Genomic DNA, 9,359 nt, shown 5'->3' on the forward strand with positions numbered 1-9,359 from the left:
AGTAACAAGTAAAAGTGAAAGTGAAAACTATAGTTTTGTAACGAATAAGGTTCGATAGGAGATTCTGTTCGAACATTGTTGTCACACGGAATTTATCTAACTAATTGTTAAAGTACTATTAGATTGCTATTTTATGCTAATAGATCGTATCGGTATTTTCAAATTTGTAAATCTATTATGTGACAAAAGACTTTAAAGAAAGATAATGAAGTCACCGGTAACTTAATGGACTCAAAGCATCGAATAAGGAAATAATGCTCTACAAAAAGGCCCATATTCTGAGCCGGTTATTATATTTAAGACCGTCTTAAATATATTTTTAAGATGTCATAAGCCAATCACCAGTGCCGTATTAATATTTTAAGACTTAAGACATTACTTAAGACGATCTTAAAATAAGAACGGACTATCAGCCATAATGTTTATCTTTTTTATATTATCTGTTCTGATTGTATACCATAACTTAAGATATAGAAACATACTTTATGATGACAATTACAATTTGAATTTCATTTCACCGAGAAAAAGATTCTCTTACTTCAATAAGGATAAATATCAAATTAATTAAGGATATTTTTAATTATTTTAGCACAAGCTTAAGCCACTTCCAATTTATGTGAGCGGATTTATAGATTGGCAAAACTCAATGCAATTTGCAATCATGCAATAAAAGAGGATATAGTTGTATAGTTTAGTTTTCTATTGAATCGAATATATGGTTGCAATTTACTGAGATTTTCATACAAGTCAATATTTCTACTAGAGTGATCTGATATTTCTTTTCTGCTTCTTCAAAATTTCCCATTTTTCTCTTGACTTCTTTAAATTTCAGACGACATAGTTAATGTACGCCAATATTAGCAAATATTACACACACATGATATGCATAATTATCTATATAAATGTAGGCCAATATCAAGCAAACGTCCGTAAAATTTGGGTACATTAGCCGTGTCATCTGGAATCTCGCTTAATGCGTTACACTGAGAAAAAGATGGTATTTGTAACTACAATAACATGATAAAATCATTATGACAGAAGCTTTATTTTTAAGTTATTACTGCTATAATTTTACTAATAATAATTTTACTAATAATTATATTTATAGTTCTATAAAAAAATAATATACTGTTGTCATAAAAAATGATTATAAATTATAGTTAGATTATGGTATAATTACAGTTATTATTTTCTCAGTGTAATGAAAAATGTTTTCGTAAATTCGTGTGCTGCTTCAGTACAAATCGCTGTACTAAGATCTGCCAACTGTCGCGACGAAAAATTATCATTAGTCTCGTAATGTGCTTAATTCAACATTACGAAACGTTTGCGTTTCAGTGTAAGGATGCATGCGCTGTTTGTACCTATTGCGGTGGATTCCAGCGACTGCTATGTCCCATCTGTCACGGCAGCAAGAGATCCGTTCACCGTAACGAGTTCACCGTGGAATTCGTCGCCTTAAAATGCGCCAAATGTGACGTTTTCGGTATGATACGTTGCCCGCATTGCTGAAGGAATTCCGCTGAGGGAATCCACATACACCTGCTCAAATCACTTTTCTTATTCTTAACGACCATCTACTAACTTATACCTCTATTTAAGGTGCTACGAAAGTATATTTTATGCTATGCTTTAAGCAAAGGATATACACGAAACGCATACAGACACTAACTAATTGCGTAGCCGCGCTGTCACATGTTGTAAGATATCGGTTAATAAAACTTTGTGTAAAGTTTTGTAATCTTGTGTACATCATTGGAACCTCTTTCAATCCGAAAAAATCGTCTTCGAATGTCCTAAAAGTTCTTCCATATATACCTGTTCTCCTGATGGAAATAAAACTTTGTTAATTTTCGATCTTTATTTTCCGTCGTTTTTTCACAGGATAAGAATTGATAATATCACAGGATTAGTCGTCTTGCAATTAGTACTCGAACTTGTCACAGTAACTAAAGTAAACCGATTGATTTAGAATAACGAAAGTACTTTCACTTTGTCCATAAGCTAATTAAAAAGATACAAAACACAGCAGCGTGTTGTGCTGCTGTTACCTTCATACTTGACATGTTATAATTATTAAATATAGCTCATCAAAAGGAAACGTCTTTTAATAATAAGAAAGAAACTATTATTATTTTATCTTACTCAGCATCTGATCTCCATATAAAATATAAATAATCCATTCACTTGTTTCATATTCTTTTAGAAAGAATCATGTCTCAACACGATATAATTGCTTTAATTCACTTACATTTATTCACAAATATTCAATTGCATTGATTACGAAGCAACATTAAGTAAAAGCAAATGTTCTCGTGTATTTCTAATTATAAGTGAAAATTGTTTGGAAAGAACAATGACGGCATTTTCGAGATTAGATTGAATTGAAGCTTGATCGCTTGATTAAATTAATAACAGTAGTGGAACTAATAACATAAGCGATCAGAGTGTAAAGCTTCAATATACTCTCGAAAACGTCGTCATTGTTATTTTCAAACGATTTTCACTTAATTGGAAAAAATATATGTAAGATAATGATACTTTCTAAAATAATATGACGAATTAATGGATTATTTATACTTTCAGATCAGATACTAATTGTAAGTGAGATAAAGTAATACTATACCTGAAACAATATTATTGTATTTAAGTAAAAACGTATAAAGAGAGAAAGAAAAATGTACGATAGAGAGATATCAGAAAGCGCGCTTGCACGACGGTAATCTACTTTTATAATGCTATATTTTGTTCTGTCAAGCGTGTAGAGAAAAGAATTCTCACGTTTTGAGTGGAAAGAATCAATCAGAACGAGCGCTTTATGCTCTATCGCATTTAATTATCTGCAGCTAAATTACATGGTAAAGTATGTCAAGATGCTTTAGATAAGTAGAGCAAGGCGAATTACTGTGAAATAATCGCTGTTTGTATTTATTCACAAATATTAATTCGCATTAATATAATAATTACGAAACAACATTAAGTAAAAGCAAATGCTATACGGTTCATGCACAATGTCATTTACGTCTATACGTATTTTTACTTACTGATATCGAAATCGAAATCCTTAGCTCAACTGTATCATTATTTTTCATTTTTGCGCTATTAAAATGCAATTTTATATCAGCCTATATAGTATACTTATTCTACTTTCTCCAGAGATACACGTTCATTATACGCAGTTTCAGTTTCCCGATAACACGCGGTTTCACAATTTAACGTGAACCGCGTTAAAAGCAGCCAAACATGACATCGGATCGCTTATTTTTATTTATATATACAACAAGTTAAATTGATACTGCTACTCCAGAAGATGTCTACTACAAGAAAATGACTGACTCGGATCTTATCTCAAGTTAATCGGAAAAAAAATAATTCGTTCAAGATAATTATATAAAAATGAATTTTAACATAAATTTTGTTATTAATTTTTAAAATAATTTAAGGTAATATTTATCGCCAGTTTCTTTCGCTTATTGAGTTCGGTAAACTTTCTTTAATCCCAAACGACAATTACATTATTTCTAATCATATTACTATGAAAGTAAATTTATTCGCTTGATGTATTTGATTTAGATGTAACAAATTAAAAGCAGGTTTGTAACAAGCTCTTTTTTGAACGCTATTTCGTATAATGTACATGTTCCGAAGAGACTATAACGGAAATAAGTATATACAAGCAAATTTAAATCGATCGCTGTTTTTTTACTTTTACATACTGAGAAACTGATGAACATGGATACACGTCGTAGGATAAATGTAAAAATAAAGGTACATAAAAGTTTCAAATTTATATTTCCAGCAAGATTACCTCTCCGACATTATAGTGTAAGTTTTTTTTCATGCGTCGCCTGAGATATAATCAGCTGTTTCAATACAGATGCAGAGTTAAAACAGCAATCAATAAATTCTTGCACACGCAAGACAAAAAGTTAATATTTATATTATATAATTTTCAATACTTTTAATACTTGGATTTTGTCGTTTAAACGCTTTTATTACAATTACGCATTAATTATAATTTTTTATGTTGTTACGATATTTGATATTTCAAATTTATTTCCATATATTGACTATTGTAATAAAATCCATGTATTATTATTGTAATAAAATATGGATGAATACATCAAGCGCGATGTTATAATAAATCTATAATAATTTTATTTTGGTAATATAATATCTTAATTTTACCGTATATTAAATTGCGTGTCACGTTACAAAATGCGATTTATGTTACAAGGATGTATTACGAAGTAGATAATCATGGATGCCAACACCGTCGAAAGAATATAAGCTGAATTCTTTTCGAGACGAATAGAATTAAAGATTGTCCGATAAGTACGTGATGTAATTTGCTAAGTCCTTGAAATCGGTATGCTCATTCAACGTTGATAATCGAGAACAGTCTTGATCAGGAATTCGCAATAACAGAAGTGGGATACCAGACAAAAAAGCAGTCAAGTGAAAATGATAGTTTGCAACACAGCGTTAAGTGCAACTAGTTTCACATTGAATACGTCCAGCACGTGCGACTCTTCTACGCAAGGTCTCTTATAATTTCGTAGTAGAAACGTTTAGTATGTTTATATTGCGTTCTATTAAGGGCGAAATTTGAGAGAGTTAAACGCTGCGTATAAGCGTGAACGCGGAAGTGTAATCGACTTAAAAGCATGGGATAGTCCTCTTTTTCCTTTCTACTATTATAAATAAGGTACAAAGTCAATAAAATTTTAGCGTACTGATAATAACTGCGTGTGATCGCAGTTATTAATTTAACTAAATTTTATTGGTCCTCAAAGATATTAAATATTTTTTTTTTTTAAATTAATAATTTCTTGTTTACACACACACATATATATTATATATATATATATATACAAAATTTAATATTTGCAGACAATAAGCATTTATTATATTGTATTATCGACATTAATAACAATGTAATTTACGTGTTAGGCGGATCTTAATATGATTCAAAATATTGAAAATCCGCTATTTAAATATATTCGTACAAGAACATATATTTGCGTATCAATGCATGTTTGTATTAAATTAATTAGAATTTGTACAATATTTTCTTTCTTTTTATTAGCACGTATGCTACACGTTCAATAAATGTTTAATAAATATTACATCATTTAATATATATTTGACACATTTAATATACACGTTGCGTAATTATATACACACGTTGCATAATATAACATAAACGCAAACGTTTACAAGTTTGATACATAATAAAATGCAACACGTTAAGACTCCAATCTTTTTCATTGCAAAAATCGCCAATTTATTCGAGCATAACATCAGAAACTCTACAGTGCTGTCGTCATGTAAGTGCATGCAAAGCGAGATATCTACATGAATGCGATTCCGTTTGTATGTATAGAAGGACGTTCTGTATGTTTGAAGGAGAAGCGAAAAGCCTTTAACCGCGATCACAAGCGGTGCACTCAATAAAGTGGAAGAGAGCCCGATGACGCAGGTGTCGCACACTTGCAAACGAATGGAGTCGGACGGAAAAGAGTATCAGAACGTTAAGGTGGCTGCTGGATTACTTAAGACACCGTAGCGTAGATAATGGCAGAGCCGGGATTCAGAGATCACTAGCGCGAGAGCATTACGAAGGGTGTGATTTAACGATCGCCTTTTGCGTGCAACGAGGCACACCGGTCGTGGGAGATTTCAAGGGCAAACACGTGTTGCAAACGCTTCAACATAGATTTTCGGCGAATATATATTCGTAGGGATACGTTCAAGCTCTATGTGCGTAACGACGCAATTCGATGCGCATTTTACAAAGTTTATGAAAAAAAAGAACTTGGGGTCATAGAAAATAAAACGACACATTTTCCGTTTATTCAAAAAGTATCAAAACGCAGATGTTTACCACAAGTGACGTATAAAATAATAAAGAGAATATTTTAGGGTAGAAAAATGTAGGAAATTTTATAATGGAATATACTATTACACTATTACCTTGTCTATGATTTAAATAAAATAGATCTATTCCTATAGTTATATATATTTTTATATAATTGCTCTCTTCCTCTCTCTCTCTCTCTCTCTCTCTCTCTCTCTCTCTCTCTCTCTCGATTTCTCTGGATTTTTAATTATGCATAAATTAAATTCATACTATATCGTGCTTTAACAAGAATAATTGCAAGCCAGCGACAATGACAAGACATAACAAAACGTATAAATTAACGAGCTAAAATAAAACGTTGATGGTGAAAGGAAGGAGAGGAAATTGGAGAAGAAATAGGAGTAAAAGAGAGAGAAAGGAAGAGCGCATGATGACGGAGCGCAAGAGGGAAGTATTATCCGGCACGAGTCACCAACGGAGACCTTCACCGAGACCGAGGAAGGTCGACATCGCCCTGTGCTTGTGCCGTGTGTTCGTAACACCCCTCCCTATAGTAGCGGCAGGCAGGAGCACCCTCGACAGTATCAACCATCACCAGCAAGAGCGGCGGCAGCTACAACAGCGGTAGAGGTAGCAGCAACCCCTGCCGTCCTATAAAGAGGATACCATCGCCACCACCACCACTGTTATCATCACTACCACCACAATCTTTCCTGCTTACTGCACTCACCCTGGCCTAGAGAGATAGCCTTGCTCCTGTATGACGACTTGACGGGGGTGAGAGAAGCGACCGTGGCAACGGGGGATGCACGAGGGTCAAGAAGGGCGAGGTGCGGGGTTCGGCAAAGGGGGATGGACGCAGGCGCGAACGCAGACGCAATAAGCTGACGAAACAGCGCCGAGCATTCCGGCAACGCCAGACAACGCGGCACAATCGAGACGAGATAATCACTGTGGAACGGAGCTTTAAACTACCCCTGTGACCAACCACCTACACAGTCAGTCCGCAAGCGTACCGATCGTGTACCGAAGATGGGAGTTGTGAAGACGGCGTCGGAGAGCATCCTCGAGGAGACTGTGATGCCGAGCGAGGAAGCGAATTATTCGCAGCAGGGTTACGCCGGTAAGGGAGTGATTTCTTTTTTCTAGTTTTACGGGCAACAGGAAGAAAGAAAGCGGGATCGCGCGAGGTCGTAGTCGGCCTGAATCCGACGGAGCGCAAGACGAGCGCACCCCATGATATCAGGTGTCGCGATCAAGGTCACCCTGTCATTCGCTCGCTCCTTCCTTCGGTTTCAGACCGGCTCCGGCACAGGAATTCGTATTACTCGCTGTATGCTTTAAAGGCGATGTGGCAAGCCGCCCACCCGAGAGCGACTGCTAACAGGTGTTTGGAGATACAGATATACCGCCTGCGGTGTTCTCGTGCACCAACATCACCGAGGAAATCCGATCTTTGTTGTAACGTTAGACTATCGAACACCGACTTGAAGTCACAATTTATGTGACTCTGGAATGCTAACAATATCGTTTAATTACAAATTCTTCGGCGGATCGATCATTCCATCGATTAATATTAATTAACGGGTATTGAATTAGTTCACGCCTTTAATGTTAAACTAAACTAAACTGAAAGATAGACGAAATGTTGTTCAAACATTAAATTGATAGAGAGATTGATATTCCGAAATTTGATGTTGGGTCATACGTAAACGGTTAACGGCATTGCAACGATTTCTAGTAGATTACAGTGCATATTAACTAAACCATAACGCGTGTATTGAACTTTGGACAAGTTTCAAAATTAAAGCGATGATGTTCTATCTAACACGTTAATATTGGCATCGCGTTGCTAATGACTTGAGTGTGGTTGCGCATGCATGCTTCCAGTACGAAAAAGCAAGGCTTTAACACTATTTATACTTGTAAGAATCGATAAGTGCGATAAAGTTTTACAAAGAACAAGGCGACTTTGCTCCTACGTTCCCCGCTCTGCGACAGTGCGGAAATTAACAGATGGGATAAATAGAATATTGTCTGTCGATCATTCGCGTAGGGAAACGTCTGATCCAGATCTACTTTCAATACGGATATTGCATTGTATTGATGAAAACCGGGTTACAGTAAACTGACCCAATTTCTGGCCGGTAGGCGCAAGAGTTTCGGATCGATTAGGCCGCGAGAATTAAAGTTACGTATAACATTTGCAAACTAATTGGCCACGTTACATTTCCTTAATTTTCAAATTTACTTTCATATGTGGCACACTCGAAAATAATTTACATTTATCTTGTGATTCCCCGTTTATTTTTGCGACCGAATTATTCATAAAATCGCTCGGCTCCGACACAAAGAGTTTTCATATTTTTTTCATAAAATTAAAATAAAGTTAAAATAAAAAGCAAGACAGTGTTGTGTTGACGTATCCTTGTATAAAAAAATATTCCGTATTAACGCGAAGGTAAACTGTATTTCACTGCGGGGATATTTAATTCATATATTTATTTTACAAAAATAATACAGGAAAATACACTTTGAGACTACATCATGTGTGCTGCGATAAAACATACAAAATAATTATGGAATCTTTGCCCTTGGCCCCATAACTGCTGAGTGGTTTCATTTAGAAACTCACGATCTTTCCCAGAAGAAGCTACATTTAGGCATACGCTTCCGTGAAAATCCATAAAGAAAGTTGATAAGATATTGAAGGATGAATAGTTTTGCATAGCACTTGATACATCCGTTATCATAACAATAATATTAGTATATTATTTGCGTAATTAAGATGCACAGAGCGTATAATTTGACTTGTAACAACATCAATTAATTAACTAACACTTAACACGTAACTTTATATAAAGGAAACAAACTTTTGTAAAACAAGAATTTGTTTTTAATAATAAGCTACTATTTTGTTTTTGTTACAAAAAAATACATTATCACGGATTATTTTCATTAACGCTGATTAATCGCTGCAAATCAAATCTGCTGTCTTTCAATCTTCCATCTATTTGTTGAATAGCTATATTATGATCTAGAAAAAAGCATACATTAAACAATAGGTAGAGTTAGGCAATGTTTGCCAGCTCGACCCCAAATGTAACAGACCGAAAATTAAACACGTTCCGAGAGTCGAGAAAATAATTGCAAAGCATTACATGATCGATCGTCTATTGCAAGTTAATGCAATATTTCCTTACGATGTCGTTATTATATCGTATTAACATCATATTTGAAGTTGTATAAAGATGTAATAATCAACAAAAAAAATGGTGATAATTTTTTCCGTTGGTTGGCTTTATAAAACGACCGACTTAGCATTCTGTATTTGTAACAACTTTTGAAGTGATTACAGTTGTGTAAGCTTTCCATAGACATAGTCTACCTGGTCAAGGACTGTAAACTCGCTGAAATCCTTTCCAAGAAATCGCACGTGCACGAATTCTAAACATTTATAGCAAAGATTTTTCTTTGTTATACATAAGCTTTTCTC

At 34.5% G+C, this 9,359-nt stretch overlaps 2 protein-coding genes across 5 annotated transcripts in view; both read left to right on the plus strand.

Moving 5' to 3' along the window:
- LOC108725407 (glutaredoxin domain-containing cysteine-rich protein CG12206) overlaps window positions 1-1,689 on the plus strand; it is a 32,583-nt gene extending 30,894 nt beyond the window's left edge. For all 3 annotated transcript variants that reach the window (XM_018452417.1, XM_018452436.1, XM_018452428.1), the window contains one exon: window positions 1,339-1,689. In XM_018452417.1, the coding sequence (XP_018307919.1) occupies window positions 1,339-1,512 (174 nt within the window). In that variant the 3' untranslated portion in view covers window positions 1,513-1,689. The remainder of the gene's footprint in view (window positions 1-1,338) is intronic.
- A 5,113-nt stretch (window positions 1,690-6,802) lies between these two features.
- LOC108725437 (synaptotagmin-10) overlaps window positions 6,803-9,359 on the plus strand; it is a 30,778-nt gene continuing 28,221 nt past the window's right edge. For both annotated transcript variants that reach the window (XM_018452459.1, XM_018452465.1), the window contains exon 1: window positions 6,803-6,986. In XM_018452459.1, the coding sequence (XP_018307961.1) occupies window positions 6,896-6,986 (91 nt within the window). In that variant the 5' untranslated portion in view covers window positions 6,803-6,895. The remainder of the gene's footprint in view (window positions 6,987-9,359) is intronic.

Source organism: Mycetomoellerius zeteki, unplaced genomic scaffold (assembly GCF_001594055.1).
Source record: "Mycetomoellerius zeteki isolate Tzet28-1 unplaced genomic scaffold, Tzet1.0 scaffold108, whole genome shotgun sequence".
NCBI classification, from domain to species: domain Eukaryota; kingdom Metazoa; phylum Arthropoda; class Insecta; order Hymenoptera; family Formicidae; genus Mycetomoellerius; species Mycetomoellerius zeteki.